Source organism: Corapipo altera, unplaced genomic scaffold (assembly GCF_003945725.1).
Source record: "Corapipo altera isolate COAL_440 unplaced genomic scaffold, ASM394572v1 295, whole genome shotgun sequence".
NCBI lineage: Eukaryota > Metazoa > Chordata > Aves > Passeriformes > Pipridae > Corapipo > Corapipo altera.
In genome coordinates this window covers 2,311,632-2,323,730 of record NW_020884936.1, presented here as the reverse complement: position 1 = coordinate 2,323,730, position 12,099 = coordinate 2,311,632, and the positions used below count along the sequence as shown (strand labels likewise).

Here is a 12,099-nt window from a genome sequence, read left to right as displayed (position 1 = left end):
CGGCGGCCAGGCCCACGGCCGGCGTGCTCGGGGGCGGTTTTGCCTCATAGTTTTTAATTCCTGTTCCATTTCCCGCTTTAATTCCCGCTTTAACTCCTCCTTTAACTCCTCGTTCCCCTCCTTCCCCCAGCGCCCGCCTAAGGACCCCTCCAGCGGGCTGCCCCGCGCCGCGCCTGTCAGCCTCCACCGTGCCCGCCGCGCCCCGCCGCCGCAGGCATTCCGCGGGGCAGCCCGTGCCGCGGGGACCTTGCGGCGGGGAAGGGGCCGGCCTGTACCAAGGGTGCCGTGGGCGGAGCCGGGGCCGCGCCATGGACGCCGCGCTGCTTGCAGCCGCCGCCGTGCTGCTCGCCGTCCTCCTCTTCTTCGCCACCCGTCTCCGCGGGCAAGCCAGGGCAGGTGGGTCGCGGTGCGGCGCAGACCGGACGGGCCGCCCCCCCCCCCCCCCCCCCCCCCCCCCCCGGGACCGTTCCGGTGGGCGCGGCCCTGCTCTCAACTGGGTCCGGCGCGTTGCCGCGGGAGCCGCCAGGGGGCGCCACGTCCCGGGGGCTCCCCCTGAGGGCGACCCGCCATGTTGGGGGGTTCTGGGGGGTCCCGGGGGGCTTGGAGGGTCCTGAGGTGTTTTGGGGGGTCCCAGGGGGTTGTCCTGGCGGTCCTGCTCTGCCCTCCGCCCGCAGGAGCCCCAGGTGGCTCCAAGGCCTGGTGGTCCTGCCGCAGGGGGCCGGGGGTTTCCGGCCTGAGGCAGCCCCAGAGTGAGGGGCGTGGGTTGGAAGTGTGTGAGGGGCTCTGTGAGGGTTCTGTCAGGGATTCTTTCCACGTTCTCGCTCCGGGGCTGGGAAGGTGCCCCCAAAGCTTCTCCCGCAAACGGGGAGGGAAATGGAGAACAGACCCCAGAGGGCCGTGATCAGTGTCCAGCTGGAAGCCTGTCACTTTTGGTGACCCCCAGGGTTCTGTGCTGGGCTCACTGTTGTTTAACTTGTCCATCAATGACTCGCATGAAGGTTCGGTGCCTCCTCAGCGAGTTCTCTGATGAGACAAAACTGGGGAGTGGCCGATAACTCTGAGGGGTTTGTGACCTCGACAGGCCGGAGGGATGGGCAGGGAGGAACCTTCTGAAATTCAGCGAGGGCAAATGCAGGTCCTGCACCTGGGGAGGAACAACCCTTATCACCAGCACAGGCTCGGGGTGACCTGCTGAGGAGCAGCTCTGGGAGAAGGACCTGGGGGTCCTGGGGGACAACGAGCTGTTCCTGAGCCAAGAGTGTGTCCTTGTGCCAAGGAGGCCAGTGGGATCATGGGGTGCATCGGGAAGAGCATTCCCAGCAGGTCAGGGAGGGGATTCTGCCCCTCTGCTCAGCCATGTGAGGCTCTTCTGCAGTGCTGGGTCCAGCTCTGGCTCCTCAGCACAGCAGGGACATGGAGCTCCTGGAGCAGGTCCAGAGGGGGCTGTGAGGGTGATGAAGGAACTGGAGCAGCTCTGGCACCAGGAAAGGCTGAGGGAGCTGGGGCTGTTCAGCCTCCAGAGGAGACACTGAGAGGGGACCTCCCCCATATCTGTAGGGTCTGCAGGGAGGGGGCAGAGGATGGACCAGGCTCTGCTCGGGGGGCCCAGCAATGGCACAAGAGGAACGGGCAGGAACTGATGCCCAGGAAGTTCCACCTGGACATGAGGAAGAACTTTAACTGTGAGCACGGAACAGATTGTCCAGAGAGGGTGTGGAGTCTCCTCACTGGAGATATCCCAGAACTGCGTGGACACAATCCTGTGCTGTGTGCTCTGGGAAGGCCCTGCTGGAGCAGGGAGGTGGGACCAGATGACCCACTGTGGGCCCTCCCAGTCTGACCCATCCTGGGATTTCCCCCCCCCCCAGGCTTCTCCTGCAACTGGGGAGGGAATGGGCTGTGAGGTAACAGGCAGGACTACCCCCCTGGTGCTCCCTGGCAGCTCCTGGCTTAATGTTCCTGTCAGACAGGAAGGTGGGCAGGTCCCTTTCCCTCTTCTGCTCCTTTTGGCCACCCCACTTCAGGTGTGTTTTGGGAGCTGGTGGATGATGCAGCACTTCCAGCCCTCCCTCAAACAGCCACTGTGCCACTGCCAACCAGTGTTAGATCACAGGATCCTTTAAATTTCTGAAAGGAAAAGACCTTTCAAATCCTCCAGTCCAACCATAAAAAAACTCTGCCAGTTCCACTGTGGTGGAAGGACCTTTTGTGGGTGGGAGCTGAGTGTTATGGGAAGGAGTCAGATGTGGCCACGGATTTATCAGGCTTGTGTTTCCACAGGGGGAGCAGGGAGGTTGTTTGGCTGCCAGGTCTCAAATTAAGATGTTTAGCCAGGACAAACACTGAATTCCAGTATCACCACAGGTTTTGCAGATATGGGGTGGTTTGGGGTTAGAGTTTGTGGTATTTTTCTTTTGGGGGAGTAGCTTTGATAATTTTTAATTAAGAGGAAAAAAAAACCCCACACCTCCAGTATAAAAAGAGTTATTCAGTGCAAGACTGTGCTGGTAAAGACTCTGTCTTAAAAGCAGTTTGGGCTGATAGTAATAAAATTAAATAAATTTTAAAAAATTAAATTAAAATTAAATTAATTAAACAATAATTAAGTTTTCCAACACACTTTCCCTCACACCTCTGCTTATATAGACATGGTCTAAATCTTTCTCTTGGAAAGATTTGGAAACTGATGGAATTTCATCGTATTCCTAATGACTTAGAGCTGAGCTTTTGGTAAAAGTGAGGGACATCATTTCCTGAGCTGGACTTAGATAAATCAGGGCCTGTGGGGCTTGGGAGGGTTGATTTTCTTTTTAAGCTGTCAAGGGTCCTAAACTGAAGCCCAAACATTTGTTTTAAATAGTATGAATTATTAAAAAAAAAATCTTTAATACTGATTTTGAGCAACTTGGTTAAAGGTAGCTTACACTCAGGATAATTTAATTGTTTCAAAGCCTCTTTTTCAGAGTTAACTTTTTGACACTTCCACATTGGTCTTGCCTTTTTTTTATTGTGGTTTTAAGGTAATTTCTACCTTAATATCCTGGTTTCTATCATGATAAAGTCCTTCACAGAATTTAATCTGGTGGGGATGACTTTGTGCACAACAGAAATTGTTTATTCAAACCTACTGGGGCTGTGGTGTGTTTAATATCCACAAAATTTAGTCTTAAGCAGGAATTTGCTTTCCTGTTCCTTTTTCTTACATGGAAAATGGAAGCAAATCTGCCAGGAAATCTACGTTGCCACATGGAAAGGACTTGGAAACCAGAGACATCTGACTTGGAAAAGTGATGGGAGCTCTCACCTTTTCCTGTTAACGTCCAGGGATTGTGGCAGCAGCTTCACTTTATGTTCTCTCTTGGAAATTGCCTTTTTAAAATGTTCAGGGCTTGCCTTCTTTAAGGAGCTAAGGATCACAAGAGGTAAATCCTGTGCCTTTGTATTTGCTTTGAGAGGTCATTTGGAGCAACAGAGTGTTCCCAGCAGGATCGTGCCTGGACTTGTTCTGCTGAGAACAGAAAAAAACCCAAGTAGCAGAAAAAGCCCCTCTGCAGGGAAGCCAAGCACACTTCAACTGGTGCATCTGGAGCCACTTTCTGGTTGGATTTCCCAGGGTTTGCACAAAGGCAGAAGGCTCGGGGTGGTGCCACCGTGGTGGGAAGTGCCACCAGTGTCTGAGGGAGCAGCAGGTGGAGCTCTGCCCATGCCAGCCCAGGTGACACCCTGCTGCACTTGCTGATCTGATAGAGCTGAAGATGAGCTGCTGTGATAGGCAAGGGGTTGCTTCTCAAGGAAAATATTTGTGCTCTGAGCCGGGGGAAGTTTGCAAAATTTTGTGAAGGGGCAGATTTCCACCCAGGGGGTGGAAATTCAGGTCATAAAATGCCTGGGCTCTGAAAGATTTCACTTTGCAGTGATGGGGCTGGTGCTTCATGCCCAGTTTAGGGAAGATTTCTGCTTTCAGGGCACAGTTCTGCTCACTCTCCCTGAGGAAGGGGACGCAGCCAGTGCCACAGTTGCTGTGCACTGGCTGAAAAGTCAGATGAAATCATCTCTGCACTGTGCTGATGCTTCTTGAACACTGAGGCAGAGCTGCAGTGCCCAGCAAGGATGTATTCCCTGGGCTTTGGAGGGATGGGTCAGACACTGCAGAACACACAGCTGAAGATACACACTGAACACATGTCCGTTTTCCAGACATCTGCTGAAGCTTTGTTTGTATTGCCTGTTAATTTGAGGGGCTTATCTAATTAATTTAGCCTGGCCTGCTGTTCTGCAAAGCCTGGGGATCCCTTGCCTCACCTCTGTGGTGCTGGTCATTAATTCTCACTCGGATGGCTCTCTATCAAGTCTAATTAGTCCTTGTGTGACTAATCTCTGCATGATTTGCTTTATCCTGGGGTGCCAGTTCTGATGCCTCTGCAGCTCCAGGGGAGTGAAGAGATGGTTCAGGGAAGTGCAGCTGCCAAACCCCGCCCTGTGCTGCAGGAGGAGGGGAATAAACCAGCAGGGACTGACCCCAGAGAGAATTGCTATCAAAGCAAAGTGATTTTTAAGTGTATCCTCTGTGTTCTGTGAAGCCTCCAGTGCCTCCCTGTCACTGACACAGTTCAGAGGAACACAGAGCACGGCTTGACTTTCTGGATGTCACAGCAAATGCTGTGTCTGGAGTCACGTAGACAAATCTCTGACCCCTGAAGAACCAGGTTCAGGTGTGTTGCAGCAGAGTAAATGAGGATTTTCTTCTCCTGTGAAGGTTAGGAAGAAATGCAGTGACTGACATTCATGTTTTTGAAAGGACTGCCCAGTTGAATGCCTGGCAAACAGAAGCTGTGGAATCCTAGAACCAAAAAGGTTGGAAAATACCTCTGAGATCATCGAGTCCAACCATTCCCCCAGGACTGCCAAGGCCACCACTAATCCATGTCCCCAAGTGCCACATCCACAGGGATTTTAAATCCCTCCAGGGATGGGGACTCCAACACTGCCCTGGGCAGCTGGGCCAGGGCTGGACAATCTTTTAAGTGATGAAATCTTCCCCAATATCCAACCTAAACCTCTCCTGGAACAACTTGAGGCCGTTCCCTCTCCTCCTGTCCCTTGTTCCCTGGGAGCAGAGCCCGACCCTCCCTGGCTCCCCCCTCCTGTCAGGGAGTTGCAGAGCCAGAAGGTCCTCCCTGAGCCTCCTTTTCTCCAGGCTGAGCCCCCCCAGCTCCCTCAGCTGCTCCTGCTGCTCCAACCCCTTCCCAGCTCCGTTCCCTTCCCTGCACACGCTCCAGCCCCTCCATGTCTCTCCTGTCTGAGGGTCCCAGAACTGCCCCAGGGCTGGAGGTGCCTCAGCAGTGCCAGCACAGGGTGACAATCACTGCCCTGGGGCTGGGACACACCAGGGCTGGCACAGACCAGGGGCCATTGGACTTTTTGGCCACCTGGGCACCCTTGGGCTCATGTCCAGCCACTCTGTGCTATTAAAAAAGAAACTGCAGTCAGGATAAATATTTTAGGAAGAGGGAAGAAGAAGAAAAGCTTTATTAAAACATATGCTTTTCCTACAAAATGACAATCCAGAGTGTCTGGGTGTCTTCTGTTGTTTGTGTGATTGTTTTGGAGATCTGACAAGTCCAATTGCTGCCTCGTGTGTTTGACCACGATATGGGTCAGGTTTGGTGAGTTTTGCTTCAGCCTGAGCCCTGTTCACACTCCTCCCTTTGAGGAATTTCCAAGTGTCCTGTAGAGAATGAAACTGGGAAAAGAGGAGGGCTTGGCTCACACATTTCACTCTGTGAGGGCTAAGCTCCTCAGTCTGAAATAAATACATGGCTTATAAAAATAGATTCCTCTTTCACAAAATGCAAAACAGTCTCTGTTTCACAGGACAACAGGAACCAAAACCAGAATGAATGAGTATTTGGAATTAGTGAGAGACATACACTGGTGAAGAGATGCTGATGTTTGAATTGCAGTGTATCTCAAGACCTTAGCAAGGGAAGTACTGCATTTGTGTAAAAAGTTTTTTGCAGAGTGTCTCTGGCATTTAATAGTGACCAATAAATGATCTGCTGCTCTGCCTTTGCAGGAAAATATTACCTATAGCATCCAAAATGAGCATTATCATGCTGTGAATAGGACTGGACAAGCCCTGAAGCAAATAATGGGATCTCTGAAGCCTGGTCTTAGGGATTTATTTCAGAGCAGGCTCAGGGCTCTGCTGGCCAAACCCTGCCTGTGCTGAGCTTGGTGCTGCAGCTGTGCCCTTATCAGTCCCAAAATCAGGTGCTCTGAAGGTTTGAGATGCACTGAGGTGAGCTGCAGGCACACCTTTGATCCCACGATAGTTGTTGTCATAATGAATCTCATTTTCTGATGGTAGATATGCAAATATTAATTTTTTTAGGAAGGCATTGTTTGGATGAGAGGATGCTGGAGACTTGGCAGAGCGTGGAAAGCATTTTGTGCTCCTGCTGGGACACAATATAATCCAGCAAAGCACAAAATAAATATGTGCTGAGTTGAAGTAAATGACTAGTTCTGCAGATTTCCATGAGATCATTTGAATATTTGCCTGAATTAAGGCTTAATACTTTGCAGGATTGAGCCAGTAACAATGTACACAAATATCAGTTTGGCTTATAAATGGAATATGCAAAGCAGGCATCAGGGATGATGATGTTTTACCATTATCTGATTGTTTTGGCCTGACTGCCGTAGTTAATGGCAACAGGAGGTCTCAAAAAAAAAAAAACCTGGTGGAGAGTTTTCTATGGAAAACCTCTGAAACGAGTCCTGAAACCGGTCAGTTCCTTCCTGCCAGCTGCTCCTGTCAGGATATTCTTCATTTGTCAGATTTTAATTAGTAACTGCAGAATACTCAGAGAGGAGCTGCAGTACCTTTGGTGTCCTGCTGCCCCTGCATGTGCTTGTGGGAGTTTAAATCCATGGGACAGAATGAAGCTACCCTGTAACTGTGTTTATTTCAGCTGTAATTTGTGATCCTTTTTTGCTCATGGGGTTTTGTTTCGGGTTTAACAATTTACATATTCCACTCTCAAGGATTCCTGCTCTGAGGTTTCAATCAGATGAATCTACTTCTGAGTTACACAAGTGCAAAATGAAAATAAAAATTAAAAAGAAAATCAAAATACTTTAGAAGGGGGGGGGGGGAAGGGACTTTGGGGTCTTCGCTGTTGGTAACTCGGAATTGAAGGCAGAAGGAAAAAACGAGTTAAATGATTAAATTAAGCAGGAATATTTTGGTTTTTTGCAGCTGATGAGGAGCACCAGCAGAATGTGGCAGCAGCAGCAGTGGCCAGGCCTCGTCCCCAGGTGGAGGAGAGGGGAGAGGGGATGCCCCGGCGCCGCAGGAACATGGGAAACCGGCTGATGGCCCAGAGGAGAGCCCAGCAGGCTGAGGAGTGGGGGGAAGGTAACTCTGGCTTCAGTTCTTCTTCCAAACATCAAAACAAACCTGATTACTTCCAGCTTGACTGTAATCTGACTGCATTTATATCAGTGAACATATAGGTAGTGTTTTACTGTATAATCTTACTCTAGACTGGTTTGCTTAATTTTTTTTTTTTAATTGAATGACAGAGTCTGAATTATGATATTTTCTTTAAAAATTGAAGAGTTCTATTAGTAATAATTCTTTTTACACCCATAGGTAAATAATAAATTAGATGGCTACATTTTAATACATCTGGATGCTTAGGAAATATGATTGTCCCTGTCCCCACTTCATCAGTGGTCTCTAGATCCCACCCTTTAACTGCAGTGTCTGCCCCCTTCTGAGGAGAATCTTGGCTGTTTGTTGGTGCCAGCACTGCATCACAACATATTCTTCACTTACTTCCTAAAAGCTACCTTTGGTATTTCCTGCTTAGCTGTGCAGGTTAAATTCGGGAAAACAGAATCCACACCTTGCATTTACTGCCTTGCTGCAGTAAAATACTGGTTTCTTGCAAATTGGTGGGAAGCATTAATTTCCCAATGTAATCCCTGCAAAATCTGAAGTTTTCTTTCCAAGGAGCCCATCCAGGTGGTGGTCAGGACCAAGCTGATTCCCTGGAGAACACCCCAGACTGCTGCATTTTGCCAGCAGGTTGTTGCCAATGAGTTGTGTAAAACCCATGCTGGATTTACAGTTCATGGCTGCACGTCTGTGGTGTGGTTGTGGACAAAAATAGGGTGATAAATAACATCTTTCTGCACCCTGTAAGCCTCACCTCCTTTTCTGCTGAAACTTCACACATTATTATCTTTATTGCTACAGAGATGATCTCACCATGATTCACCTCACTGGATTCTTTCCACTTTCAGACTGTGGGTGAAGTGTTCAGGGTTCTGCTCAAGTGGGGTTTGCTTCACTTGGGTTTGCAGTGGAGGTCAGGGTGCCTTTTTGGTGTGCAGTAGGTTCAAGCAGTGAGCACACACCTGTGTGGTGCCTTGATTAGGGGCTGTTTGCACTTTGTTCAGCCTTTCTTGCCTTGCAGTTTGTAGAAAGCCTCTTGCTCTCCACGTTGACAGGTAAACGTGCTTTTCAAGCTAATTATGTTCAGCAGCTTCACAGATGGAGAATGGACAGGCCTGAACTTTTCAACTTTGGTTATTTCTTCTCATGTGAGAACACCCTGGAAAGAAAATGGAACTAAAAATATTTAGTTTTTAACTCCAGACATCAAAAGTCTGAATGCTGAAGGCCGACAGTGAAGCTGTCAAAGCAAACAGCTCATCTTATCTTAGTCACTTTAGCAATAGAAGAATCTGTGTCATTGGGCTTTATAAATAATTCTTTTACAGCCTTCTGTACATCAGATGCGAGAGCTGCCTCTCTTACATGAAGTTTCCTTTGAAATGACATCCCTCTTTTATTTGTTTTCTCTAATTTCTTTTCCAAATTAAAACAGCTTCTTGCTCCGTGCTTCTGTTTTGTGCTTCTGTGTGTGGTTTTACCTGTATCTTTGGGATGGTTTTTCCAAGTGCCCGAGGACAGGTGCACAACAGGAACACCAAAGCCTTTGGAGACTGAGCACAGACTTGAGCAGTGTGGCTGTGGAGAGAAGCCTCTGTCCCTGGTTCCCCAGTGTTGAGGTGTTGCCATTATTAATTAAAATTAACCCCTCCTCTGTCTTTGACTGTCTGTGCTGCAAATCTTTTAGCCTGGCCCTGAGCTACGTGCAGTAGTGTGGAGTTTGGGGTTTTTTTCCCCTTGGAAAATGATGTATTACATGTTTTAAAGCCCACTCTGTGGACACATGACCTAGGCCTGGAATCCCTCTTGGATTTGTCCCCTCAGTGCATTTTCTCCATGTCAATACAATGCAGAGCAGTTTGGGCAAATAACTGCCTCCATTTCAGCCTGTTGAAGCAGCAAGTTCTCCCCACAGCAGAGTTTTATGTCACAGGAGTAGTTGACTCACAAGGAGAGAGAGCCCAGAGTACAGAGAGTGATGTGTGATGCCAGGCAGTGCAGCACCAGCTGGGGCACCCAGGGCTGAAGAGCAAAGTTATTTGGCAGTTCAGACAGAAATGCCAAAACAAAACCAGTCTGGCTTCTTCAGTTTTGCCTTCTAAAAGCTTGTGTTGCTTTAGGAGGCTTCTGATCATCTGCCACTGGAGTGGGTTTCTTTTTTCCTTGTTGAATTCATTGAAATGTTTCACTAGGAAGTTTCTGTCCTGTGTGTGGAATGTGTTGGAACTTTGAGCAGAGCTACCTGATCCTGTTCTGTGTCACTCCAACTTCTGCCCAGATGTGATTTCTTCACCAACCCTGCAAGATACCAAGGACTGTCCCTCAGGGAGGGTGTGAGGATGCCCTGGCTGGATCTGTGTTCTGCCTGTTGGGAGCCAGCTGTGCTGGGGAAATGGCCTCAAAGCAGCACTTGCAGACTTTGGAGTTGTGGTTACCCACGAGGGTTTTCTGTTTTTCATCCAACAATCAGATTTCAATTCCAGAATGAGAAAGGAGCTTCAAGGGTAAAGTGGTAGCCCACGGTTTCTGCTGCCTGTGCTGAGTTGTTGTTTTTGTACCAGGACTCAGATCTCTGACAGAGTAATGAGGGAGAAGAAAAAAAACCCAAACCCTCTAGGGAACCAGGGTCAGAATCTCGAAAACTTTTAATAGTTCCTTCTGCAGCTGAAATCTGATTTACTTGCAAGTCTGCATAAGGAGTCATTTAATACAGAAAAGGATAGTCAATGAGTATTTTGAATATTCAAATCCACACCGACTGTCAGTGGAACTAAACCAGGTTGTAATCCTTCCTTTAGCTCAGTGGGGTGGGGTGAGACCCCTGAATTACTTGGAGATTGTCACAGACTGAAAATAAAGGGTGAAGCACTAAATGCCTCGACTTTCCCACCCGAATGACACCACAGGGTGGTGGGTTCCCTGTTCACAGGTTCCATGTGGGCTGTGCTGTGGGACAGGCCCCCAGCTGGGTGCCCACACTGCCCCGGTGTGCTGAGCAATGCTTTTCAGTGGTTAGTCGAGCTCTCAAAGGAGGTCTCAGTTAGAAAACCAACAACTATTAATACCTTCTGATGGCCAGAGATTGCTGGGGAGACAGTTTTCCCTGGTGACAGAGTGATTCTCAAAATGACTGAGACCCCTGAGCGTGTTCCACCAGCGTGACTTCCAGGCTGGCTTTAGAAAAATGGGTTTGATTGCCTTAAATTGGCCAATTTAATTCCAGCCATAACATTCCTGCCTTTCCTTCAGCCCTGTTAAAGTCGGTGTGCTCTGTAGGAGGGTGCCTACTCCTTTCCCTGTGGAAAAGGAGTCTGGAAGGAGAGTTGTGTATTCATGTGGTCGGGTTGATATCCCAGCTCGCAGACTTAATTAGCTCTGGTGTATCTTAATTTAAATTGAACCCAGACAGAGGTGGCTTTGTGGGCAAGTTACAGCCAAGATGAAAACGAACCCGCTGCAAGGCATAAATGGGTGAGGATTTCAGGCATTAATCATTTAGGGCAGGAGAGGCCAAGCTGAGCAAGCAGGAAAAGGAAAGGGAATAAACTGGAGGTGGATTGAATGTTCTTTGGAGCATGGGGTAGTGTGGATAAATAGCATTAGCCATTTTCCAGTTTCAAATCCCATTTATTTACTGATTGAGGAGGGTGTTCTTAGCTCTTGTTTGTGCCTGGCTGATGCTCTGAGTGCATCCACTTGGACTCTGATCACCTTTGGGTGAACATAAAGGTGTTTTATTGAAACTTTTCTCTTGCTTGCTGGTCGTGTGCAGAAAAACTCCAGGTCTCCAGCTGAGCTTGTCCCTTTACTCATCATGCCTTGAGCACTGCAAAGAGCTCAGAGTTGAAGAAGGTACTTTGACACTGCATTTTTTTGTGTCTTGGAGCAGAAAGTGACCCAGCCACTTGATGTTCCAATACAAAAATTCCTGTCAAGTGACGAGAAACTCGTGAGGATGAACAAATAATGGCAGGAATGGTGTGGGGTCATTTTGACCCCGCTGTGGTAAAAATAACGAGGCTGAGGATGTGAGGCAAATGTGTGTTAGCTTGGAGGGCTGTTGGACACTATTTCTGACTTTGTGCAAACATGTGAGGAGAAAACCTGCCTGCCTGGTTGTTTGGGTAGTTGGAGAGTAGGACACAGGTTTTGCAGTCCAGGGTTTCTGTCCCCTGAAAGGGTGTCTTGAACCAACACTTGCTGCTGTTGGTGTGAGGGGGTGGCATTTTTGTTGACTGAAAATGGTGAGCGTAATTACCTCGATCGTGGCAAGGTGACAAAGAAAACAGACTTCTCTAAGAAATTACAGCCATCTCCAAGTGTCCAGCAGAACAAAGACCACTGGGCAGCCCCCTGGGTGTGGTGGGAGCATGGGAGCTCCGTGAAGAAATGAGGCAGAAGGGAAGGATGTCCCAGGAGAGCCTAAACAGCCCAGTAGGTTTCCAGGAAGGATTTCAAGGGTTTAGTTTTGAAAGACACTCACTTCCACACCTCAGGAATGACCTCTCTGACTTGTTGCAAAAAGTCTTGCCAAAAAATGGGACTTTTGTGTGGGCTGTTATGGTTTGGTTTGGTTTTTTTTAACAAACAGAAAGTGAGGACTGCATCAAAGAAATAATCTGGTTTTGTCA

General features: G+C 48.7%; 1 protein-coding gene across 2 annotated transcripts in view; it reads left to right on the top strand.

Annotated features, from left to right (window-relative positions):
- Positions 1–260: 260 nt before the first annotated feature.
- Positions 261–12,099, top strand: part of DDRGK1 (DDRGK domain containing 1) — a 35,844-nt gene continuing 24,005 nt past the window's right edge. Inside the window, exons 1-2 of one of the 2 annotated variants that reach the window (XM_027660510.1) lie at positions 261–396; positions 7,265–7,423. In XM_027660510.1, coding sequence (XP_027516311.1) covers positions 309–396; positions 7,265–7,423 — 247 coding nt within the window. In that variant the 5' untranslated portion in view covers positions 261–308. Of the gene's footprint in view, positions 397–1,642; positions 1,683–7,264; positions 7,424–12,099 lie in introns of those variants that run through there. The other variant, XM_027660511.1, reaches the window with a different exon arrangement.